This window comes from Siniperca chuatsi, linkage group LG17 (assembly GCF_020085105.1).
Source record: "Siniperca chuatsi isolate FFG_IHB_CAS linkage group LG17, ASM2008510v1, whole genome shotgun sequence".
In the NCBI taxonomy this organism is placed as follows: Eukaryota; Metazoa; Chordata; class Actinopteri; order Centrarchiformes; family Sinipercidae; genus Siniperca; species Siniperca chuatsi.
In genome coordinates this window covers 23,961,946-23,989,168 of record NC_058058.1, presented here as the reverse complement: position 1 = coordinate 23,989,168, position 27,223 = coordinate 23,961,946, and the positions used below count along the sequence as shown (strand labels likewise).

Here is a 27,223-nt window from a genome sequence, read left to right as displayed (position 1 = left end):
CCAGCTGTTAATGCACTCAACCATCAAGTTCAGAGTTTGTCGCGCTGCAGTAAAAAGTGAAGAGTTGCTTGTAGAGGGAATGATTTGGGCTCTGCTGACTGTAATTACTACTCAGAAACCCAGAATGACTTTGTTGCACTCTGGGAGGCCTCCCGATTCACTTTGAGGCTCTGCATGTGCTCGGCTCATTTGGATGAGTGAGTGAATATTTAGGCTGTGTTTAAGGACTCCTGCAGCTGCCGTATGGATTGATAAAAGGGACAGTAGAGAAGGAGAGAGGGATTTGTTCGTGTTTTGTGCACTGTATGACTTGACAAGGTAAAATCTCTGTAAAAAGAGCAGCCAACCCAAACACCGTCCATCAAAGATGTTCTTGTTCAAGTGATGAAAAACAATCTGGGCATATGTGTGACAAAATATTCTCAACTCTTTCAACCGCATGTTATGGTCTCAGTCAGCGACCATACCTTTGAGCTGAGATTATTTTGTCACGCAAACTGTTCCTAAGGTCAACGATGGTCTTCCATGGTCAAATCTGGAGCTAGTTGGTTAAGCAGTTTTCAACTTATGTGCAAGTAAACAATCAAGTGCAGGCTGCTAAACTCAGTCCAACACAGCAGGTTAACAAAATAATGCACCAAAGATGCAGTGCATTAGCTCTCAACACACCTGACAGCCTAAGTGAAAGAATCAAATTGATTGTAATCAAAGTTATGATCCTAAATCTAATACTCTCGAAAATGCCTTGGCTGTGTCTGAAACTGTCCACTACTCACGATTTAGTCAACTCTACATTGTGTGCCATTTTGTAGTGTTGTCCAAAAGTCTAGTAAGAGTTATTGCAGTATACCCTATATAGCACTCTAATTACCCCAAAAGGCGTAAACAGTAGTGTACAGTAAATAGTCACTAACTGAGGGCTAACTAACAGCATGCATTATGCAGACAATTGTGCAGAAAAGTTTTAATTTTACCATCTGGCACACTATATAGTCTTCTCCATAGAATTCCCTATATAGTATGCATATGCTGTGTAGTGAATGGTTTTCAGATGTTTGTTGTGTTATGTTGAGTAATGGTTCTGTCAGTGGTTTTAGTCATACATTTAGTTTCTCGTTGGAAAAACAGATTTTTAATGAATCGTTTTAAATGCGTATGCGTTAGGTCAGACAGAAGGTGAGAACGCTTATGCTTATCCATTAGGCAAGAGATGGTTAAGTCAAGTCAAATTCATTTGTACAGCCAATATCAAATTTGCCTCAAGGGGTTTTACTAGTGTGCAGCATACAACACCCTCCTTCCTCAGACCTTGATTCGGTTAAGGAAAAACAGGGAAAGAAATGTCAGCACAAGTTTAGGATTTATTTTGGTTAATGATGGGGGTAGGGGGTATAACAACTGAGATTTGCATTTAGACAAGCAACTTGTTTTATTGACAGACAACTGGATTTCAAACGTGTATTCCCATGTCTACGGAGTAAAGGTTTAAGCATGCAGTATATCTAGCAACCCAAGCTATTTATGATCATTAAGAAACCACCGCGATCACTGCACACAACTGAAACCACCTGCCATGTGGCTGCCTTGCATTCAGATCTGTTCAGGCCTGTCGGGTGTTGGTGCAGAAATTGGTTTGTGTCTCCTCTATGATAGTTTTCTCTCTATGATCCATGACTTTTTAGTACAAAATAGTGGCTCTAGAGAGCGCTTATTTTTTGATTCCAAGGGGCTTATACCAAATACTGATGTTTCCCTGTTATTGTATTAGAGAGACGAAAATGTTCTGCTCATAAATTCTATTATAGCTGTGATTAAAATACGTTTGTGTTTAAAAAAAAAAAAATGCCACAAAACAAAACTGGGCCAGAAATGCAAGAAACATTCCTGATTACTGTTTTAATGGCAACATCAAGTTTTACGACGGAGCTTTCTTTTAAATTTACAGTGGTTCTTGATAGGCCTTTGGACTCCATCTCTCTAACTTCCTACTTTGTCAGTCTACTTGCCACTCAATGGTCTGTAGTCATTTAATGTATCCATTTTCTCCACAGGTCGTCTTTGAAGCGACCATTTCCGAGGAGCGACAGGGCTACATTGCCTTGGACGACATTGTGCTGCTCAATTACCCCTGTTGTAAGTACCCGTTCTGCACCGCTCATAGCCTACCTGCTGAGCTTTACTGAGCCCTGGGAAAGTGTCCGGCTGAACAACGAAAGTCGGAAACTTTCCGGAGGTGATTGAAGACTATGAGGTAATACTGCTGACAGGGGAGCCACTGAGGTGCATATACCTGGTACCTGTCCGAGTGTCACAGCCACAATAACATAGCGGGAAGCTTCTCTTTTGTCCTGGCAAAATGCCTGACCTTCTCCTCTGATCACTGTGCTCCCAGCCGGGTGCTTTTAAAGCTAATGTGATGTTACAGGCAGGAAAAGGACAGCTAGCGGTTGTACTTTGATCCTTTATGGGAGTTTTCTTTGTCATTACTGGGATATCAGGGGGTTGGAGCTTTATGAGTGCTGGTAATGTTACATTATGTTTTGTTCTGTTACGTTTACCATTATACCCCCCACTGTCCTTTGGTACACAGGCTCTGTGTAGATATTGTACCCATCATAACAGACTCTTTCCTTTCTCTGCTGCACTGTTTCCACGATGGTTAGCTCTATTGGATGCCATAGACAAAAGCTAAATCTGATCTGATTGGTCTGCCTGGAACTAGTCGTCATTGTAAAAGCTGCACTGACCCATGCTGACTTCCAAAAAAGAGATAACATTGTTAGCGCTGTCATAATTATTACGTGATCGCCCGATTGATTATTTGAGCTGACCCGACCATTTCGCATAATTGTTAGAATCGTTTCCATTAACCTGTATAAAAACAGCTGGATGAAACTTAACAGAAATGTCATATTTCCATCACTGTTTCCAAGTCGTTTTCCACCGCAGTGTTTCCCACAAATAGACTTTACTAGGGCAGGCCGCCCAGGTATATTAACAGCAGCCAAATTTATATTTGGCGATCCATTTCAGCATTTAAAAAAAAAAGAAAAAATTCCGTCCAAGAGAACGACGCCACCCACGACCGATTTACCAGGACAATCTCCCCTCGCTCTACCCCCCGTCCTGTGCGGTCTACTGACAATGGCACATGCTCTGCAGAGGAACACACAGAGAGTCTCCTGTTCAGTGTAGGCCTACTTATGCCGTAGTTTCAGAAAAGCTTGTAAGCGCACCTGTTGGCGCTGATGTCATTCGGTACCACGTTGGTTTTGATCGTTTCGATAGGCGACGTCATTCACAACAAGCCTCGTCCACACGCGGCTCACCTGCTGCGGTGAAAACGGAATCGCGGTTGATAAAATCCAAAACGCAAGTTGCATTTTTTGGATGACTTTATAAAACATACTGCTGACGGAGACAGTCAACAGAGCAGACAGATACAGGGAGAGAGAAACAGAAGGAGGCGGGGCAAGCCGGTGTGTGTGCAGTAAGAGACAGAAATGTAGGTGTGTGTATGGGGAAACGAGAACTGAAGGGAAAAGCAAGGTGAGCAGATTAAAGTAGTTTGTGAGTAAACACTAAAATAAGGTGGAGGATTAAGTAGAATTAAAATGGTGACATAAGAAAGAACTAGAAATAGGGTAACGTATAAATGTATTCTTTCAAATATTATATAGATGGTTTAAATACAGAAACATACACCCACAATTTACACGTTCCAATGTGTATATTATTAGGCTTATACTATAATAGCGGCATAAAATGAACAGAAAAAGACAATTAAATCGTTAATCGCAATTATTTGAATGGCAGTTAATCGTCAGCTAAAATTTCATGATCATGACAGCCCTAAACATGGTGCCAGAACAGAAAATAATATGATTCAGTTGAAAATGGGGTAATTGTTGGCTTTTTATTAAATAAAAGGTTTATCCATTTCACAGTTATCAGTTTGACCAATTATTGTTTTCCAACTGTGATATAATGCAGTGCAATGTTAATTACATAATTACTCTATAATTGGTCAGTTCTACACCGGTTGTTGATGGAATGCCATTAACCTAAATGGAGTATAATGCGAGGTTTTAATTAGATTCCACATGTTAGATCATCCAATAGTTTGTTAGTTGCAATGGTTTCAGTGAAGGCTTTATGGCACAATGGTGGTCTAATATCAGTTTCAGAAGCAGAAATGAAAAGCACAAATATTTGCTCAAATTTATATATTAAGGCTGCACAAATCAATATTTTTCTATTAACAGTGGATAAGATGACTATTGACTAGACGAACAAAAGAATTATATGTTTTTAACTTGTTCTGCTCCCCCAATGTGGCCAAAAAAAAAAAAATCAATAATCAATGTCATACGTCAACTATCTGCAGCTTCAATCCAACAGCGCTTACATTGGTATTGTTGTTGTTCAGAAACCTAGTATTTCTGTCAAACCTTGTTGCTTAGATCCACACTGGCCTTCTGTGAGAACACTAATATTGTTTTTGAGCTGCAAAAATGTTAATGAATGATAATGTAGGGTATTTATGAGCTCATGAAATTCAGATATCCTTTTCTGGCTCTTCTGAAAAATCAGGCAGGCCGCACGTTATAAATCATTGAATCCTCACTGGGAAACAGACAGAGGAACTGAAATAACCCTTTCTAAAATCAGCGAGGATGAATTATTTATTTATTTATTTATTTTATTACCCAAGCTCTTCTCAAAGTTTGCCACTTGCCCTCTGTCACCCTATCATCAACGGAGCAGGCTGCGTTTCCATGGTGATTTTGCATGGGGCTTTTGGGTAGGTAGTGGCCAGGCCCCCTTTGTATGTGAGTTTAGCCTTGGTGCAGACGGTGGCATTTGGTCCTTCACCATGCCTATTGGCTCACATTAGGGGACAGTGTACCTGCCAGGGGCTGCTGTATATATGTATATCATAAATACATGACTCATAAAGCACAATTGATGTGTACTCAACCACACACAAACACACTCATCCACTCATACACAAACAAATGCCAAGTACAGAAAATGCGTACATGTGCACAATCACGTGTTCTTTTGTACCAGCTGGTGTAGCTGCAAGAGCAGCCACCCTTAAAAACGCAGTCACACAAAGATGTAAGCAAACATTAGTAAGCCGGCATATATTTCCCCACAGGCAGCAAGAATAATGGTATGCCCCCTTAGAAAAGATTCAAGTCAAAGGCAACTGCTATTCAGTTTGCATTCCCACTCATTTGACATTCGCCTTGTCTTCCTCTGGAGTCCATGTCTTTATTCTAAACACGTGTGCTGCATCAAGAATACGAGGCAGCATTACTAATTTAGAGAACTAACATCTCAGACAGTCGGAGTACATTTGAGACTCAAATTACCTTGCCTCTATTTATGTTTAGCAGTATTAATTAAGGTTAGGCAGGTCACACATCCACACTACCGGGCTTTTAGATTTTAAATAAAATTTTTTCAGTAACTATTAATGCAACTGCCTCATCCTCAAATGACTTCTCCTATAATTGGGAGATGACTTGAAAGTTTATGCTCATTTCCTCCAGACAAACGTCCACAGGCTGTATACTTTGCTAGTTTCCACTCTTCACTTCATCTTTACTTCTGGTTAGAGCATGGGAAGGACAGCAGAGAGGAAAGAGAAAAATGAGCAATAGGTAAAATGTGAGATGCAATGTCTATCATCCCATCCTCAGCCAGATGTTGCTCTTGGTTACTGTGGAAACCAAGCATGAAAAGTGTGTGTAAATAGTGCCGGCCTCTGCATCAGAATTTGATTTTATCCATCACATTGGTGTCCAGTAGAAACAATTTGCCCAGAGCATATCCTGTTTACACCACAGCAGGATTTCCAGTCACTGTGGTCCATCTCTGACATGATGGAGGTTATTATTTTCTCATTATATTGTTATCATTTTGTTTCATAGCCTGACAAATCTTTCCAGTGTAATGTAGGGGGGTTTAACTCACACTTACAATCATTTCATTAGTATGGTTTTTAGATTACGTTATTTATAGGGTGGCCATGTTATCATTGTTTAAAAGCTGTTCAGGAGATTCGGGCTCAGTGATTGAATTGGAAACAGAGAGCAAATGAATGGATTTTTGGACCAAAATGATACATGTGTAGCAAATTATCATTCACTGTAGTGGAGAGATAAACAGAGCTGTTGTCACCTGTCACATTAGAGAATCTATTTTATCCTCAAACTTTACATTTAGTGCAGTATTTATAGCACCTTTGATCAGAACAGAGCTGAAAATGACCCCTGCTCCTTTGACCGGCAACAAAGTAGGAGATCTAAACCAGAAATCAGAATCAGTGGAACTGACAAGAGCGAATCAGACTCCAAGACAAAAGAAGAAATAAATGGCACTTAGTATATATATGATGTTAACGCTACTCCCCATTAAAGGTACCTGTGGACTTTTTGACCACTAGTGGCACTATGGGACAATGTTTTGATGAGCGGGTCCCAGTTTTGTTTATATCTCATGTCCTGCTAGCATGGACCAGAATTTGTGCTACCTATTTTTTTCTGACTGTTCCATGCTGTTCCACCGATCAACAGTTGGTGGTGGTATGCACCAAGAAACGTAACAATGTGCCAACAAAAGGCAGGGAAGAAGAAGAGCAAACGTGGATGTAAAACAACATTCAAAAAATCATTTTTGTAAATGTTTAATGAGGAAGGAAATGCATTCAACCTGTTTGTTAGACCTCATGGAAAAAACTGTGATTCGGTGAGAAAAACCAAATGTAAATTTAAATGTGTTTGTTTACAAGGAAAGTCCACAGGATATCTTAAAGAAATGACCTGACAATATGGTGCACTATATTAAATGCAGACAATGTGGATATATTACTATTCTGTGGGCTACCATATGGTGTTGCGCACACATTATAGTAACAAATGTAATGCAGTTTGTGTATATCGGCAGAGACTAATGATCTGCCCTGTGTTGCAGCTTTAGCTATTTCGTATTTTATTAAAATTTATTCTGGATAAATAACGAGCAGTGTTCTTTAGCTGCCATAGAAACACAGAATAAGGGTTCACTTGTGTTCTATAAACTTAATTCAGACTCTAGATTCAGAAGATTCCTGATAAATGTCAGGAGAGTACAGTATTTGATGCTGCAGAAAAATAATGTCTCTCTGTGATCATAGGCAACTGTGTCTCTGTCAAACTGAATGGAGAATGTGTTTATGTCTGTGTGTGTGTTACTGGGCGGGTGTAAGCTTAAAAAAATGTCTGTCTTTATAAGTTATTTAGTCTCATATGCAGCCTTATGATCTGTACTCTCTTAATACAAGTGGAAACTTCGGCGAGCGGTGGTGAAATGATTCAACTTGGTTCCAAAATGGTTTTAGTTGATATTTTAACATTAATAAAGCAAGTCCATTAATATTAATAATTAATATTTTTAAAGAGTATGTATATATAATGTATGTTCATATGTTCATTATACATGAATGTGCTATATGTATGCATTCATGTTTGTGAGGTTGTATCTAGCCCTGGGTGTGTAGTTATTGTAACGGCTCTGAATAAATTACAATCCACATCTGTGTGTTTAATATATTCAGACAGTGATGCTCGGCTCCAGATGTGCCACTTTCATTACTGTGTGTGTGTGTGTGTGTCTTGTGTGTGTCTTGTGTGTCCTCCATCCACAGACAAGGTGCCTCATTTCTCTCGGCTGGGTGATGTGGAGGTGAATGCTGGGCAGAATGCCTCGTTCCAGTGTGTTGCCACGGGCAAAGTTTCTGAGACTGATCCCTTCCTCCTGGAGGTGAGAACACGTTGTTTTCTTTTCTTTTATATTATCTTTGCTCCGTCAAGCCAACATCTCAGCACCTGGATAATAGAATGGGATTGGAGATTGTAGGAAGAAGGAGCAACACAAAGGATAAAGGGAGGATAAAGATGTCTTACATGTTTGGCATTTAGGTGACAGTATGTAATAATAATAATAATAATGATAATAACTTTATTTATGTAGCACTTTTAAAAACAGGGTTTACAAAGTGCTTTGACAGACAAAGCATAGCAAAGGCGGGATACCCGGAAGGCAATATAACAACCTAAAGCCAAACAGTTAGGCCAAACAAAGGCAAAGACAAAGTTATGGTAAAAATTGAAACAAGAGATACAAACAATAAAAAATGTCAATAAAATAAATACAAATAAAAAGAATAAAAGCAATAAAAAGACAACATCAAATATAAGCAAGTCTATACAAAGTGAGACCAAAGAGGTCACTGGTCTTGCGAGCCTTAACTCAGGCAGGTCGTTCCCGAGCTGAGGGGTGACAGTCGTTAACGTTTGCATGCACGGCTGCTGGCCATACTCTCATTAAAGTCTTGTTGTGGCTGCTGTTTAAATGAGCTTGTCATACAGTGACTCTTACAGCGAGTCTCAACCAGTTAAGAGAATCATCCCGTCCGTAGACAACATGCTCCACCAGCCAGACAATCTGAAAAACGTTTAGTAGCTACTGACCGTCCTCTCTGACTAAGCAGTGATTACTTTGGTACTTTTCACCGCACTGCTTTTTGGACAAAACTAAATATGTCTGTGATGCCAGGCACACTTTGAATGAGTGCATACTTTGATAATCTGTTTCAAGAAATTAGAAATTGTCCTTACCCTTACTGTGGCCACATGTTTGCGTGTTCCATGTCCTGCCTAATGACACTTGGCTGTTGCTAAGATTGAATTTGAGCTCCTCCGCCTCAGAAGGAGTCGAAAGAGATGTACTCCTCCTCAAACTAGACGCCCAATGAGGCCTCCTGACATCCTCCCTCACTACCAAAAACATCAAGATTTTTGCTATTCTTTTTTATGATCGGCCCCCCACAAGTCCCCCAACTATATGGAAGTCCAACGCTTAATCTCCAAAAATGTAATTGCCTTATTACAAAGAGCTGGAGTCACCTCCACTGACCTTGTGATGAACTGTACTGTGGTGGTTAAAGGAAATGGGAGCCATTAGCTTAACCGTCAGCATAATACCAGTAATAATATTGTAATTTAATAATGTTAAATAATACAGTAAGTTTGTGACTCTGAGTTAGTCTTTTAATGGTTGCGTTGTTGTGGGGAAAAGAGTCATTTGAGGGTTTGGAAGATTATTAAGTTAGCTCCTCTGCTTTTGTAGCTTTTTGATTGTGATGGCATTTAGTTTACTAAAGCCCCTAAAGTCATTTCTCTCATGCACCAACTGAAAATAGTTTCAATTTTCTTAGTTTGAATATGAGCTAATATTAGTCTTCAGAAATCCATCCCTGAATGCCTCCACTCTTCCTCTGGCCTTGAAGCCTGCACATCTAAGTGCTTTTGAAATGATGGCAGCAGGGAGAAGGCGCTTTGCAAATGAGATCTCAGTATAGTTGGTGATCCATCCCTTGTGTTTCCACCCGATTTTATTTCACCCCCCCCCTTCTCTCTTCTCTGAATTGAAGCCTTTGAAGATCATCGGCATGTGAAAGAGCCATTTTTATCAGTTTCAGAGTTTGCGACTTTGTTGACAGAGCTACACACACACACACACACAGGAAGATGCAAACAAACAATACAAGGCTTGTCTTTCATTATTTGCCAGTATGCTGCAGTGAACTTCTCTGCCTAAGTCAACACTCGCTTCAGCTCCTCCCTGCTTTTCTCATTAAGTAAAAAAAACCTGGTAACAGCAGAAAATAGAGATATATCACAAACCATTACTGCCTTCTGTTCCTCCATTTGTTGTTCGGGGCCCGTTTGATCATCAACACTGAGTCTGCTAATTGCTGCTTTCTCTTTGATCTCCCTGGCGCTGTGGAGGTCCTCTCTGGACCAGTCTGTAGCTGCTCTCCTCCACTCTTTCTTCTATTTAGGTAGTCCAAACAAATTGTTAGCATAATGTTTCTTAATCAATTAACATCATATTTCATCCACTGTCCTCTGGCCCGAATTGCAGGCGGCTGTCTCAGATGCTATTTACATCTTTAACATCCTCGTGTTCTGAGTCCGAACCGGGGCTCGCTGCCAGACAGGAATGGAAGCAGACCTGGCAAATGGAAGCATTTATTTGCTTTAAAAGCCTGCAGGTGGACTTTAAAGTTGTATACAGTTTTTAGGTGACTGATATCAGAAGTCAAAATTGTGCATGCTGTGCTCTAAAGAGTCACTTCAAACCGAGTGTTGAAAACAATACATGTAGCAAACAAATGTAAAAAGTCACTGGAGCTTTTATAAAAGAAGAGACAGATTATAGTGATACAAAGCTAAAGTTAAAATGAGTTATAATCTGTAGCTTTAGGCAGTAGTACCCAGCCACTGTACATCTAATTTCAGATTTTCTAACAGCACTGCATTTCCCCCCTATCCTTCTAAACCAATTCAAACATGAGGATGTCAAACCCACTTACTCGTGAAAAGCGTGAGCAGGCGACAGTTTACCTAATAATCTGCTTATTGTGTGAGAGAGCTGCACATATTGTAGCTCGCACCTGGACCAGCTCATTGCGAGTGTTGTCCTCTGATTCCTGTTCCACTGGCTGAGCCAATTGCCAGTGTGCCTGGAGCGCTGACACATTAGCATGGCGAGAGATGAGGAGATGTCGGTTCGAGCCCCTGTGCAGGAAACAGCAACCCGGGAGGCCTGTGCCACCAGCCTCGCCAGCGAAAACACTGTCGTTACCGGTGACATTTATCACGTATTTATTATCTTGCCCTCCCATGTAGCTAATTCCAACCCTCTTTTGTCTTCCTGTCTGCTTCTCAGCCTGTCGCCCATTTTTAATCACTTGAACAGACTTCAGGTAAACATGTGTGCTTGGGTTGCTGTGCTCATGATTTCTCTCTGTGTGGTCTTTGTCTGGCTGTCAGCGGAGAAACGGCATGGTGCTGGACACTTCCTTGCTGTCTCGGTTGAGCCATAAGCGGCTGATGGCGACTTTCCAGGTGGAGGCGCAGCGTGGGGAGCAGGACCTCTACCGCTGCATCACCCTGTCCCCGAGGGGCGCCACTGTCTCCAACTTTGGAGAACTCATTGTCAGAGGTAAGCTAGATTTAGGAACATGTGACTAATTTAACCTGTGTCGGGCAAATAAATAAAAAATGTAATCGATTACTCGTTACGCTCTGAAAAAGTAATTGCATTACTTTACTAGTTACTCATCTGCAAAAGTAATTAGTTACATTACTCATTACATTACTTCCGTTACTGCAGCTCCGCCATAGGTCCCTTTAATCAACTGTAAAGCCTCCACCTACATGTCACATTGGTGTAGTACATGAGGTACTGACCATCAACAGCTAGCTTAGCCCCAGCACTTTAGAAGTTACACCAGTGGCTTCACACACCCTCCAATTTTGAACAAACCCAGCTGACACTCTAGTACCTAGCTACGCAGCTAGGACGGCACATGTAAGTAAGACAACTGTAGAGTTACCAGAAGACGTATTCCTCCTCTTTTGGTGGAAGCTAGCTCTCCAATAAACACACAGAGACAAAACTCATATCTACTACCCTCTATCCAAATTCCAAACCCCCCAAAATGCCAAAGTAACAGACTGTCACTGGAATTAGTAACTGTAATATATTACTGAATTTCAAATTGTCACAATCATTACCGAAAGTAATCACATTACGTTACTCAGTAATGTGTTACTACCCAACGCTGAGTTTAACACACATTCAGGCTAGGTACAGCTAATGGAATAGTTCAATATTTTGGGAAATTGCTTTTTTGAGAGTGAGATGAGAGGATCGATACTAATTTGGTGTCTCTGCATTAAGTACAGAGCTGGAGTCAGAATGTGGTTAGCCTAGCTTAGCAGGAGGAAACAGCTTGCCTGGCTCGATCCAAATTTAAAATATGCCTACCAACACCTCTAAAGATCACTAATCTTTTAGTGACCTTTTTTTATTTCTTTAACCCATACATAAATAAAAAGGTAAATATGACAATTTGTAGTTTTAGGGGAAGTTACATCAGTTACATTTTTGGTGAACAACACCAAGGGACAGTGACATTTCCAGAGGTTTTGTCATAACAGTGAAGTTGCCAGGTTTGGTACCGTCATACCTGTAGAGACCTAAGATGAAAAACCAAAGACCAAAATCTGGCGAGCTGAGACCTGGATAAACTGTTTTTCATCATGAAATAGGTCTATGCGTAACTTCCCCTAAAACCACAAGTTCTCATTTTTGTATTTCTCTTTCTGTACGGGGGAAACACATAACACACGACTTGTTAATCAGTCAGCTGTAGAGGTGGTGGTAGGTGTATTTTTGAAATTTGGACAGAGCCAGGCTACCTCTTTCCCCCTGCTTCCAGTCATTATGCTAAGCTAGGCTAACCATGCCCTGGCTCTAGCTCAATACTTGCAGTAACACAGACATTAGATTGATATTGATCTTCCCATCTCTCTCTCAAAAAGAAGCAAATAAACATATTTCAGAAATGCTAAACTACTTCTTTCAGTAAACCAACAAGCATTCACAATGTCTCATATTTTAATAAATATTGTCATAAAAGGCTCTGTAGGCAGGTGTAGTTGCTGTTTATTGTATCAGTCAACAACCTCCCCTTTGTCCACACACACACACATTTCCTCACACACAACATCATCTGATAAATTAAATTGATGTTTGTTGGGTTGATAAGGGTCATATTATCCATCAAGGCTGGGTTTTTTATGTGCAGAGAGGACAGAATTAGTTATACAATTATTCATGCAAATAAGCTCTTATTCAGCATCATTAGAGTGAAAATTAAGACTTTACAGCATTCTAGAGCCTCTCTCTCTGTCTCTCTCTCATAGTCCTGATGTAATTAAAATATTTTTTATGACTCATGCTCTAGCAGAGCAGAAATAATGTTATTGAAACTGTAAAACAAAAAAGAGAAAATCAATGACAGAAATCCTTGACTTCTTTGCTAGCATGACTTGGCTCTTTTCTGCCGAAAATGTTTGACTGTCTTTCATCAGTGTTTTTGAGGACAGATTTTCATCTATATTTTTCTGTTGTTTCTAAGTAATATCAATCATTAACAATAACAAAAAGGTTATTCTAATAGGATTATATATTCAGATATACAGAATAATGACAAGACATTCTTTATTGCAGTGCCCCCAACACCGATTGCCCCCCCCCAGCTCCTCCGGGCAGGCCCCACCTATCTGATAATCCAGCTCAACACCAACTCCATCGTGGGGGATGGACCGGTCATTCGGCGGGAAATCCAGTACCGGGCCAGCCAGTCCATGTGGACAGAGACTCATGGTGTGGGCTCACTCACATATAAGGTTTGGCATCTGGAGCCAGACACAGAGTACCGCATCAGTGTCCTGCTCACCCGGCCCGGGGAAGGGGGTACCGGAGCACCTGGACCCCCTCTGATCAGCAGGACAAAGTGTGCAGGTGAGTCAGCACTGAATCCTCCAGAATTCTACATAACATCCATTGTGATGAAGCAAATTAGAGTTTTAGTTACAAACACAGAGATGGAGCTGCTCTGGCACCAGAAATGATGTCACTGGTTGGGATAAACCTCAGTGTGCAGGGATTAAATTATTTTTTTTTTTTTAGATTAAAACCCAGTGAAAAAAGCAAGAGAGGAAGAGGCTAATATTAGGAAGCCTACAATTCTATTTTTATCCATACTAAGCTCTACCTCTGCACTAAGGTTTATATCAGTCACTGAGAGCATTTTTGCCTCTAGATAGCCCTGTGTCTGAGAATATACCTAGAACACCTCATTAAAGCTGAAGCTAATGATTACTTTCATAACTGATTTATCTGTTGATTATTTTTTAGATTAATCAATACATTTTTTAGTCTATAATTTTTCAGAAAGAAGAGAAAAATGCTCATCACAAGTTCTCAGAACCTAAGGTGGCATCTTTAAATTACTTGTCTTGTCTGACTAACTGTCCAAAACTTAATTCATTGTCAGTAAATCCTGCTAATAGCTAATGCTGCATGTGCCAAAATATAAAGACATATAGGCTAAACAAACAGCAAGCAAAAGGTGGAGCCCACACCACTAACTGACGCCATGGTAACATTTGCATCACTCAAAGCAACTGTAGTGCCAAAACTTAGATCATGTTTATCCCAGATACAAATAAGAAAAAGAAAAACAATAGTAGCGACAAAATCCATGAATATTAGCTTTCTGCATTTTGTGCTATGAATACATTTTTAGCCAGCAGCATGGCTCTGGGGATGGCGATGTTGGTCTGTTGATCCACCACTTTGGTCCAGACTGAAATATCTCAACAACTACTGGATGGATTGCCATGACATTTTGTACAGACTTTCATGGTGCACAGAGGATGAATCCTACTCACTTTGATCCTTTGACTTTTCCTCTAGTGCCACCAGCAGGTCAAAGTTTTCCCTTATTTTGTGAAATATCACAACATCTACTAGATCAATTTGGCACACATTTTTGGTACAGGCATTAATGGTCCCCAGATGATGAATCCTAATAACTTTGGTGATCCCCTGACTTTTCACCTAGGATGAGGATTACTTGTGTTTTTTAGTGAAATATCTCAACAACCATTAGATTTGATTGCCATAAAAGTTGGCTCTGACATTTATATCCCCCTTAGGATGAATTTCATTTAATCCTGAGGTCAAAATTTTGTCTATGCATTTCTGTTAATGACCAAATACTTCCAAAATGAATTCCGTTCTCATCAGCCTTAGCTGTACTTTATATTTAGTGCTAATTAGAAAATGTTATGCTATGCTAACACACTATAACTATGCTAACACACCAAACTAAAACGGTGATCATGGCAAACTCTCTTGCTCAGCATTGGCATGGTTGCATGCTAACGTTAGCTTTTAGCTCACAGCACTCCTGTGCAAGTACAGCTTCACAGAGCTGCAAGGCAGTAGATTCTTAGTCTTGTAAAGGCAAAAGACTGAAACACACACATTTTTTCATAAAAATTTTGTATGTTCGTATGCAAATTGGTGACATTTCTGAGTAGCCCAACCATTCCTGAATAAAACAATATATGCCATGCCTAGCTAAGACATAGTGACAATACCAAAAGCCTGCCAATAAAGGGAACTGAGCAAAGGGTTGAACAATTCATCGAAAGTACAAGGTTGTTGTTTATTGGTAGTCAACTGCCTATTTAATCAGTTAATGGACTAAGTACTAATTATATCACAATACAACTAATAATAAAACATCAGAGGATGTGTCTAAGAATATAGAAAGTGTAATTGGACATATGCCTTTTGGCAAGTAGCTATGAGACCACTTACATACCGAGGACTTGAAGCATCAGCACAAAGCAACAAACAGAAGACCATCTGGTTGCTCTTGCAGTTCATACATACAGAAAACACTCTTTTCAGAGTCTGCTCTGATGCTCTGACATTCACCCGAGTTCTGAGCTGCAGCTGGGAGCTGCATCAAACAGTTTTGATGCATCACTTAACAACTTGTAATTTGCCTGCAGCCAAAAAAACAAAAGGTGCATTTGTTGTCATTGCTGCATGGAAGGTGTTTGATGTTTTTTATTTATCCTGGGCGTACCCGTAATAAAAACACATATCTCTATGAAGAATCAAGGTATGCTTTCGTCTAAAGTCATTTACATGCAAGACGAGGATTGTCGGAGTTCTTTGAAAAACAACAGCTCGTTCGTGAAGATTCATAGTTGAAGCACCACATCCTCGGGTTAATGAACCTGGCTGTAGAAGAAAGTTTAGTTCAAGAGCTTGCGTAGTATTAAGGTTCTCATGTCATGCAAGCAGAGGACCGGCTCTCTGCCTCTCATCTGTGTTTTAGCCACAGTGCTGCTCATCTGGGTGAAAAAGGCACCCCGCCGCTCTGTCAAGTAGACGGCACGACGCCTCTGTCACCTGCCACACTCTTTGATCCACTCTCGTCAGTGTCTTCCACTCGCCCACCTCCTGTCAGCTCCCATTGCTCAGATCTGAAGCTTTATCCCCCGGGGAGAAAGCAGTAGACAGCAGAGGCCCTGTGACACAAAACTCTGGATGAATTTGTCTTCCTAATGTGTCACAGAGAGCCATTTCTTTTAGCACAGTGCCTCCTCTTTTTGGACAGTCGTTGAGTGTGACATTTCATACTTACTGGTGCAGAGGATTGCAATCCCATGGGGCCATTGTTGAGGGTGGCCAGCTACACAGGGGTCCAGTTTATGCTAAGCGAATGATGTGCCCGTGTGCTTTTCCCCCTGGCTGCAAATAAGCGACCTTGGCATAAATGCAGATGCGGTATTCATAAACCTTTCTTGATTAAACTATGTGCAAAATTTTTTATGTAACAATACCAAGTTTCAAATTGTTCTGATGGCCTAATTTTTTGTTTGTAGGAAAATGACACAATCCTGGTGAAAATCGTTAGTACGCATATTGCTTTCAGCCCATTCATCTCAAGGCCGCAGTATGCTTAGGACAAAGTGCTCGTTAGATTGTCTAATAGCGCTTCACACAGCGATTGGCCAGATGTGTGGAGGTTACAGGCAGGTTTTGAATTTCTTTCTCAAGTTCTCTTTTTTTAAAATTCTTCATGAAAGCACTGTCCATCACTTTTCACGTGTACAACCAAGTGCAACGCCACGAATGCCTTCGAGGACACACTCTCCAAAAGTGCGTGGTGTTCTCCCCATTTGAACGATTGTGTCGCGACAACAAAGACACAAAACGCAGAGGGCCAGATTTACTGACGTTTTTGCGCTGCTGTTTCAGGAGCAGGTGTGACGCATTTTGTATTTATCAAACAGACACCGCAGTGAGTGTTTGCGAGGTGCGTCTCTCTCCTCAATTCATATGCATTTAAGAGAGGATTGCACAGCTAATAGCAGGAGATATGTTAATGGAGGTTGATTATATATTTTGCTGGATTTATTAAGGCCACGCAGTTTGCGTCAGTTTTGCACCTCCGAAGACCAGGTGTAAATAAAGTGCAGATGGAAAGGTTGTGGAAGAAGAGAAAGAAATAAACATAGGCTTGTATATAGCTAAAACCGATTATTATAAAGAATAAAGCAATTAGGCTGAATTCAAAATCTGATTACTGTAACACAAATGAATAGTAGATGGGTAGTCTGTTTGTGTTCATCAAACTTGAATTTGAACTTGACCATCAATGAAGTGTAAAATCACTACCGGCTGCAACTGAACTTTGATTTGTAAGACATTTAAGTGTGCGTTTGTTTGTGCGTATTAACAACCACATCAACACCATCTCCACCTCCACCTGCTCCTCTCTGAACTGCTCACCAGCCGCTCTCTCTCTCTGCCGGTTGCGGTGGCTTGTGTGTATTTTGTGCGTCTGTCATCATGTTATATAATTTCTTCTACTTTTCCTTTCCCATGAAACAACAGTTTCCAGGTGGCCGGTTTTTCAGGTGGAGTTGAACCGGAGCCAAAGTAAATATTTTGTAATTCAGATCATACGCTATTTCTTGTCTGATTTTGTCAATAAAATGATCATAAAACTGAACTAATGACATGTTGGCTGGTACCTTATAACAAGAATTTCAGGCCCTGCGTCTTTGTCTGTTTTTTTACATTGCAAAAGTATAATCTGTCCTGTAGGTTAACGATTCCGTACTGCTTGTTGTTGTCGTTGACTGTTTACATGTCCAAATAGCAATAAGCATGTCAAAAACAATTGAAAGTTCTATTATTTGTGCAAGGCCAACCTCTACTCCTACCACACTTTGAAAACCATTACAGTAGAATTTCCTAGGTATCTGATGTCATGAGGCTACGGACAACATTAACATAGTTTAAATATTACCTTAATGTCAAGATATTGATACCTGCAGAAACTCCTTCAAAATGTGCATGCCAGTAGTCCAAACCTCATGTGGTTTCAATAGTAAGTATCAGGGTGTGCACTGATAGTCCATCATAATTCCAGCATAGCTCCTGGCAGGAGGGACAGGCCTCAGTGGCAGCTCACTGAGGCAGCTATTAAAGATGAGGCGGATGAGATGAAATGTGCAGACCCATAGGGACTCTCCCTCATTCATCTTTTTCTCTTCCCCTTCTCATCTCTTGTGCGGCCTCCCCATCCCTCCTTCACTCTCTCTGCCTCTGGCTAATCCCTCTGATTAGGCTAATCAAGCTGAATGTCAGTTTGGGGCAGGACTGGTGGAGGACTGGCAGGTGGAGAGGACAGGAGAGAGCCTGCTGTGGTGCTGCTGTAATGATGAGTAATGGTGTCTTGAGCAGAAACTGAACATGCAGTCATTGGGCCTCTGGTGGCAGACCTGGTTTTAGCAGGATTAGACTGCTATACAGAGCTGAGTTATAGTTAAAACATTGATGCATGCAATTTTTCGAAGTTACATTTTTACTGATGATTGATTGATACTATTCCATGGGAAGGCTTTCGTTTGTATCAGTGTCGGCTGTGAAGACCCAAAACAGCCAAACTCCTGTTTCACCCTTTTGGGAAACATCTTACAAATCAGCGGGGACTCTTAAGGACATTTCCTTCTCTGTCTCGTCTCTGTCCCCTCAGAACTGATGTCTCCTCCGTGACATTGCTCCGTTCATTTACGCAGCAGCTTCCGATCTATGTTTAATGAAGCAGCAGGGCTGTAGCTATCACTTCCCCAGTCCAGCCCCCCAGCAGTCTGCAGTTCTGCACTGCCAGTCCGTGCCCTGCTGAAGGCGTTGCCCTCTTCTTGGTTTAACTGATGTCTCAGCAGTACACTTGAAGATCCAGGCCAGACTACATGACAGAAATAACCTCCTGCGTGCTTTAAACTGGACATTTTGCATGACAACGACATGGAGATCTGCAGTCACAGCTTTCACACATGACAGCGGTAATTAGGCTTCAGCCATTCACATACGAGTCTCTGCCAAGGCCATGCACTGGCCTCCTACTGAACCTCATTCATGTTAGGAGAGATGGGAACATTGTGTCGTATGCTACTTCTGCAGGCAGTTTTATTTTTTTCATTGATTCACCCCTCTGTAACCTCATAGGATAAGTTTGTAAAGTCAGCTGCAACTGTTGCTGTCTCCTTTTCCCATCAGTATTCCTCTTGTAAGCTGTACTGGATGAGATTTCTAGGTAAAAATACACTTGTCAGCATGAATCACAGAATTGTGCTGCAGCAGAGAACAGCATCTCAACCCCTCTAACTAGAAAATAAACTGACCATGGTTTTCCATCCACCCATCCATCCATTTTCTTTTGTTTCAACATCCAGCAAAGTAGCCAGACATCTGTCTCCACAGTCACATCGTCGGAGATTCCAAGATGCTCTCAGGCTGGATGGGATATGTAGTCCCTCCAGCATGCTCTGGCTCTTCCCTCCTCCCAATTGGATGTAGAATACCTTCACAATGAAGCATTCAAGAGGCATCCTGATTAGAAGTCCAAACCACCTCAACGGGCTCCATTGAAAGTGAACTCACAGTGGTTCTACTCCATAATCCTTCTGGATATCTGGAAATCCTCATGCTCACCCTGTCCCTCAGGATGATGGTGAGGTACTCTGAAAAGGATACTGGTTTTGAGCACTTGTATCTGTGAACTCATTCTTTTTGTCAAAGCTCATGACTGTAGCAGAGGGTTGAAGGGCAACGCAGACACCGCACCAATCCGCCTATCGATCTCATGCTGCATCCTACTTCACCCCAAGACGCCCGAACTCCATCTCGTGGGTCAACAACTCCGTCGCCCAACATCTGACTGGGAATTCGTATCACATTTGTCTGCTGATAACCCGTAATGTGAAAGCAATCCAGAACATGCTAACAGTTTTTTTTAACAGTGTTAAGTAACCATGTGAAAGGTGTCACCTGTAGGATTGAAAGAGAATTAGCATTTTAGCATCTTTTAGTTATTTGTTTTGGTTTTATGATCTGCAACTTGACTGTTTTGGCAGACAGAGTTAGCGACTAGCTGGTGAACATAATGAAGCATTTAGCAGCTAAAGAGCCAGAGTTTTTTCAAAGGCATTGGTGGAGACCAAAACAGAGCTAAAAGGAGAGCGAATGTTGGGCTTATTTTCGTCAGGCGGCCAGAAACACGACTCCAAATGAATGCTAATGAATGCAACTAGTTGCTACCACGTTCCCCATAACAATTTTGTAACATAATAATGTGTACAGCTTGGTCTGCATTAATGCTGCTTTAAAAACCTTAACTTGTTTTATAATGCAGCTCATAGACTGAATATAATGACTTGAGTTTGGAAGTTCATCCTTGACCTTGGGATCAGTGTGACAAAATAATCTCAACTCAAGGTCCACTTACTGGCTTTTTCTGATCTTTCAGCCACATCTCACAGTCTTCATTAACGAATGGAATATGTGTAATTTGGTATAACTCAGGAATTTTGAGTAAGCAGTGTATTGAGATTGTGTCATTTTGAATCAAGTAAACCTTTAGAAAATTAATGTTGAATTTTTCTTACAATGTTGCTTATACTCTCTTCACAATGTACAAAATGAAAGAAAATTAAATTATTAAATGTAAAAGGTAAACTTACACGTCAACGGATATATTGGTTATCTGGAATTTGTCAATTCTGAAAAATTTGATGTTTTTTTTACCTGCAACCTCACAGTTTGCCTAATTTGTCCAAATTAATCTCTGGTTTCGAGTACTGACACTTATTATTAGTATTACTTACAAGAACTGAGAAACAAAATGGTTCAGTGAGCTTCTTCCTCAAAGTGTTTGACAGTTTTTCTTCCCTTGCCTTGCTGGTAAATATGAGCTTACTGTTTGCACTTTATTAATATCATTTCTGCTTCCTCTCCCTCTCAGAGCCCATGCGTGCCTTGCGGGGTCTGACAGCTACAGAGATCCAGCCCCGGCAGCTGGCCCTTCAGTGGGAGCCGCTGGGCTACAACCTCACCCGCTGTCACACCTACTCCTTGTCCCTGTGCTACCGCTACTCCATGCCAACAGGGGGCAGCGGAGGGAACAACGCCACCGTCAGAGAGTGTCTGTCCGTGGAGCGTAACACGTCCCACTTCACCCTGAGAGACCTGCCACCCTTCCGCTCGGTCCATGTGCGACTGGCACTGGCCAACCCTGAAGGCAAGAAGGAGAGCAGAGAGGTCACCTTCCAGACTGAGGAAGACAGTGAGTGGGCAGTTTGATTTTACCCAGTGAACAGTAAACAGGACAACAGATGCAAGGGTTTGCTGAAATAAGGCTTGTAATTGTTACCTCTGTGCAACTGCAACATTATTATGGAGAACAGAGATGTTTTTTCTATGTATGCACTGAAGCTCGTTAATGTCATAGTTACTCAGCTCTGGCTCAGAACTTCTTGAATTTCTACTTTCTGTGCATGCTCCTTCATGCTCAGATAATTATTGTGCACTGCTTACACAAATCCATGCCTTTAGTCATCCAGTACCAGCGAAAAAACACAAATATTGACTCACAAAATAAGCTGGATCAGCGTAACTAAATGGAAGATCAGCCTTATAAATGGAGACCAGTGGAACATTAATCAGCTCAGGCCATGGCCGGTAGCAAAATGGTAAAATGATTTTGCTTATCTTTGTATTAATATTTTCCTGTGTACATCAGCAGATTAGGCACATTCTAATGCAAATTCCCAGAGAGTGGAACTACAGAAGGTCAAACACTCATTGTTATGTAGAATAAGCAAGACTTTTCAATGTAATTGAATGCCACTCAGGGATATTGTTGACCCAGTGGAGAGAGTGAGATGGAATGACAGCTATGATATAAAATTGGCAGCATTTTTAATTGCATCTTCAAAATGCATTTTAGTATCTGCTAAAAAGTGTAATATTGTTTTACATTCAGTTTTACAGCAACACTTAAAAATACCAAGCAGTGGAGGAGATATGGAAAAACAGACAGCACTCTTAATTATCTACACCTACACATTGCTGGCAGGAGGAAATGAATTTACATAAATAGAGTAACATATAGAATGTAGCATGGTGTTGTAATTTTATTCATTACATTTGACTGGTTAGGAAGTGACAAGTTAAAACATGTCTCAAAAAAAAAAAAACAAGCCGTGATTGTTTCTTCCATTCCCCCCTGCTTTACTTGATATTTTGAATGTCAGCACCATTGGAAAGTTTTGCTTCCGAGCATCTGAATGCCAGTCTGACAGTCTGACAGTCCCCAATCCCCCCTGTCACAAGGAGAGCCGCCATCACCCTCACAACTACAGTAATTGAGCCGCAGCTGGTGACAGTTCCTCCTGCCTGTTTCCTATTGGGCTCAGCAATCAAACACTGGTATAGTGCTTTGCTTACGCTGTGTCTCTGCTGCTTGAAGGAAGCTGATTTTGCTGTCAGGGATTCATGGTTACGGCAGGATTTTCTGCTTGTGTGCTTTCCCTGCTTTAGCTTCTGAGGCAACAGGCAGAGAGTAGCGTTCAGTCATTTTGTAACAGCTAAAACACAAACATAGTTTGCATAACATAGTCCCCACTACCTTCTACCTTTTTAGAAATAAAAAAGTCGCATGTAGTTATTTTTTTAAGCTTTGGAAGCATTGGAATTTCAACATGCAGTGATGTTCAAGTACTAGATGAATAGTTTTTCCTGTATATACAGTAGTATGAAACAAATTCTCAAAAAAGTAAAAGCAACTGTAGTATTAAGTAGCCTACAATAAAACACACACACACACAAAAATAAAACAAAGAAGTACAAAACAACTAACAACAAGAAATGCACAATTTATAACAAGGTGAAAGAGCAAGAAAGCTATTTGGGGAAAATAAAAGAAACAATGAGGCTAGCATTGTCGATAATTCTAGTTTATAACAACTCCTTATTCAATTTTATTCACTTTAAATTTGTATTCAAAATCAGTTTTAGTTCATTCTTATTCCTGTTTAATAATCATACTGACTAAGACCTGATCATCATAATCATAATCATGCAGGTTGTAAACAAACCTACAAGTTAGCCAAATTTATCTGGAAGAGAAAACAAACAGTAACATTATTACCCAAAATGTCTGTTGTAAACATCCATCACAGTTTACAGACAGACTTCCTGGTTCAATTTTGAACCACCATCACGGCTACATTACCACTAAATGAAGGAAAACACATCAAAACAACAAACTGGATTACCAACCGAGCAAAATAGGCAACTCCCTGGGGGCCCCAAACGTCCCAGGAGGGGCAATTGGTTTTTGGCAACTAAATGAATTGCAAATGTGTTGAATTTTTACAACTAAAGTACATCAGCTAAGGTGGGTCCAGCATTATTAGCTGATCTTGTGGCCTTGCCTTTCAGAGAGGCTGTCTGTCAAAATCTAGTTTTAAAACCCATAAAAACTTTCTTCTTCTTTTTTCTTTGATTTGAAACAAAATTTTTGGTTCTTTTCTTTGATTTTACACCTCAAAGTCTGTTTACAGGTGTAATACTACTATATACAGTATGTGAAAAAGTTGTATAAAGCCTTTTATGGCTCCAGAGGGAGCGGCATGGAATCTGATAAATGTCCTCAAGTGATGTCACTTGAGTCAGCGTCGTTTGGAGCTGAAGACTACAAGTTTGAAAATGAACAAAAATCTGTGAGTGTGGAGTTAGAAAGAAGTGAGCTCATCAAACCTCTGCAGCTCGCTCCTCATCTCTGCTTGAGGCTAGGGGCTCGAGGCTACATTAGCCGCTACTAGCACAACACTGAACTGTCGCTGATTGAGTTGCACTGTGGGTAATGTAGGTGCCAGGTTTTGACAAGGAAGAAGAATGCATGTAATAAAGAAAACAATATCTCTGCATAATTTTTGATCGTTTTTTTTTTTAACTTCCCATCGTGAGTCCAACAATGTTATAGGAGTGCAATGATACATTTGTGGAGTACTCTTACCATAGTTACTGTAGTTGTGTATCTTCCTGCACAATGAGGGATTATTACTCCCTTTCGGTTTTCCGTCCAAATATAGTGGATCAGATAATCATGATATAAATAATCAGGGATGATTGTCTGACTGGTGTTTTTGTTGCAGTTAATTTGATGAGTATAATGTTATCATAACTTATAGAAATTATGAAAATAAAGACCAAGTTGTAATAACCTGAAAATGACCTTTCCAAGTGAGAAAAATCTTTTTTAACTTTGACATAACACCTCTATTAGGAATAGAATAGAATAAATCATGCTGCTTTTTTACTTGAGTGGGTATTGAATTGCATAATTTTACCCGAAAAGGATCATTGTGCAAAGGTAGTTTTGTGCGTTGTATGAGACAGTAACACTTTATTCAGGGCGTTATTCTGCTTAAGCTTTGATTTCCTGTATCTTCCTGAATGTTCCTACATTTTATAATGGAAATATGATTCACGCACATATAATTAACATAGATGTAACAGGTTTATTTTGGAATCCTTTCAGGTGAGCAACTTTGTTTTAATCCACGGTCCATAATCCATTTGAACTTCAGTCACTTACCATGGAAACACACTGCTACTTCAAAGCCTATTTAATGAATATTTTTTGACTTTAATGCACAAAACTATCAGACTTAATAACATATTATTTAAGATTACTCTCTCAGCTTTAGAGCTCTCTTTATTCTCAATTTGGGACATGTTAACGCTAGAAGGCTATTATCACCGAGTGTTACCGCAAAGCCGACAATCCACTGTGATGATTGTTTATTCTCAGAACTTAGTAAACTGTCCAGCACTTCAAGCACCAAAAGAGTAGGTGTACTCCTTTAAGGAGATGCATCTCATTAAGCCAAAATACGCAGAGAGGTACTCAGTCAGTAAGGTGCTAAAGAAGAAAAATCGACTGTCATCCTCCAAGACACGGTGCTCTGTTATCAGACAGTAGAAGCCAGAATCTCAATTCATCCTGAGGGCTGGGAGCAAGCCGGTCCACACTTTCCTTTCATCACCTCCCTTCTGCTTTGTCTCTTTGTTCCCTCTTTTTTTTTCGTCCTCCTCCATCCCTCCCTGGCCCTGTGCCTTTTCGCTCTGTCAAAAGTGTTTTTTACCCCCAGGTATGCCCGCGCAAGAGTCCATTAACTTGAGACCCCAACACAGTGTTTGTTTCAGAGAAGGTTGTTTTTCTCTCCTGCTATAGTTCCTGGTGGCATCGCTCCGGAGTCCCTGACCTTCACCCCGCTCGATGACATGATCTTCCTCAAGTGGGAGGAGCCCATAGAGCCCAATGGTCTGATCACGCAGTACGAGGTAGGATACCTTGTTAGTCATTCAAAAAAAAAACCCACAATCCACAATGATACGGCTGCCTTCACATCACAAACTAATCCTCTTCAGGTGTAGGATGTTATTTTCCCCTTGCCAATATCTATTTTATTCATCCTCCTTCAGTGTAATGACTCAAATCAAGGAACAGTCTCCTCTGCTCACTTTAAAGACTACTGCTCCCCCTCTTTAATTTCCCCCAGGCTTGTTTTTTTTTGTTTCTTGCCCAGAGCCAGTAGCACACATGAGCCTGAGCCACTAGAGTGGGGAGGACCCAGTTTTCACAGTTCATGGGATTTACTGTACATGTTCATATGGTAATGAAGCTGAGGCAGAGACTTCAGGCTGTAATTACATGGGGGACAACCACTCTAATTACTTATTTGCCTAAGAGATGCCTCCACAAGGGGGCAACTTTAAATGTTTCTAATTAATTATTGATGGCCCCATATCAACCCGTAGACCTTTGTAGTATGGGCTTTGGAGCTAGATGTGAAGATCGACTCACTATGGCTTAACACATGGTCACCTGATGGAGGGAGAAAATAGTTTCCATTGACAAGCAGAAGCTTGGAAAGTCAGGAACTACGCAGAGAATTTAGTGGTGCTGTAACCTTACTCCACATACAGATGAGTAGCCCTCGCCCCCAACCTCCAAACTATCGCTGCTCTGGATGTACAATACTGGATATCTGAGACCAGTACCAATATCAGTGTTTGAGAGTCAAACATCTGATAACACTTGTGAAAAATCCATAAAACCTCCAGTGTTTACTTTTAAATTCTCACCAGCCATCTTTTGCTGCATGGGTATTGTCATAGGAACACTAACTGTCCTTAAAAAACAACCTCTCGTGCATCTGCCACTACTATTTGCCAGTCCCCCAGTCAGTAAAGCTGAGCAACTCCTCCAATATGAGTAACAAATTGACACGGACATTCTCCCCTGTGCCAATAACATTATGAGTTTAAAGCTCTGACAGGAAGCAAAGTAAATATTCACCTCACGCCCTTTGTGTGAATCTGACCGCTGGTTCTTTTGTGCAGTCCGTGTTCGCCCCAAACAGCCAGTGTACCAACTGTACAGACATGGCCAGACTGTACACATAGCTGTAACGTTAAGCTAGCTAGCAAGGGGCGCACCAACTGGGTTTTCTTCTTTGCATGAGCATTGCACGAAGTCCCATTCTTATACCCTATATCCGCACAAACATTTGAACTAATAGTTTTTGTGAGTAGTTTAGGGAGTAGTTTTGTTGATTTGCACCAAAGTATGGGGTATTTTATAGCTCTGATGATCCAGAATGTTATTACTGAGTAACCATTGGGTTTCTGCCTAGACAAAACCTCAGAAAAAAACAATGACCAATGCTCAGTTTTACTGTTATCGTCACTACATTTGGAACAGGATTTGTCCAGCTTTGTGGGTATGGTTCTGTTGTATTACTAAGCTGACCAGACAAAGCCAGAGGCACATACTGTATGTCCATTCAAAAATATAAAACAGTATATATTAGAAGAGGAAAAAACTTACATTTTCACCATGTTTGTGCTTCCGTAAATTTGCCTCAGTATCATACGGTATACCCCGATACGAAATATATGTGATAAGCTAAAATCTGTCGATAATATCGACCATGCTGATAAGTCGGTCGGGCTCTAATGTACTATGCTTACAAGGGGACTTGTGAAACGTATGGAAAGAGGGAGAAACTGAGATGCGTCATTAAAAAAGGAACAGTTAGAATATTGAACAAGGCTAGATCAATCACCTTGTCCCCATAAGTCATGTCCTGTTGTTCCTCTATGGATTAATAACACATATGTCACACTGTACTGACCTGTCATTTTATTGCCACACATGGACAATCTCCTAGCTTTACGGTCACACTGCTAAGTCAACCACCATGCCACCCCGAAAGTAAAATGTTAACATTAAAACGGCTGAAAAATGGCCACTAGAAATGAAGAATGAGAACTTTTACAACCAGCCTGGCTGATTTCCTCAGTT

The 27,223-nt window shown here is 40.7% G+C and overlaps 1 protein-coding gene across 7 annotated transcripts in view; it reads left to right on the top strand.

Moving 5' to 3' along the window:
• Positions 1-27,223, top strand: part of ptprua (protein tyrosine phosphatase receptor type Ua) — a 191,012-nt gene that overhangs the window by 105,041 nt on the left and 58,748 nt on the right. For all 7 annotated transcript variants that reach the window (XM_044171544.1, XM_044171542.1, XM_044171543.1 and 4 more), the window contains exons 4-9: positions 2,052-2,133; positions 7,697-7,812; positions 10,890-11,061; positions 13,138-13,431; positions 20,810-21,130; positions 25,088-25,197. In XM_044171544.1, coding sequence (XP_044027479.1) covers positions 2,052-2,133; positions 7,697-7,812; positions 10,890-11,061; positions 13,138-13,431; positions 20,810-21,130; positions 25,088-25,197 — 1,095 coding nt within the window. The remainder of the gene's footprint in view (positions 1-2,051; positions 2,134-7,696; positions 7,813-10,889; positions 11,062-13,137; positions 13,432-20,809; positions 21,131-25,087; positions 25,198-27,223) is intronic.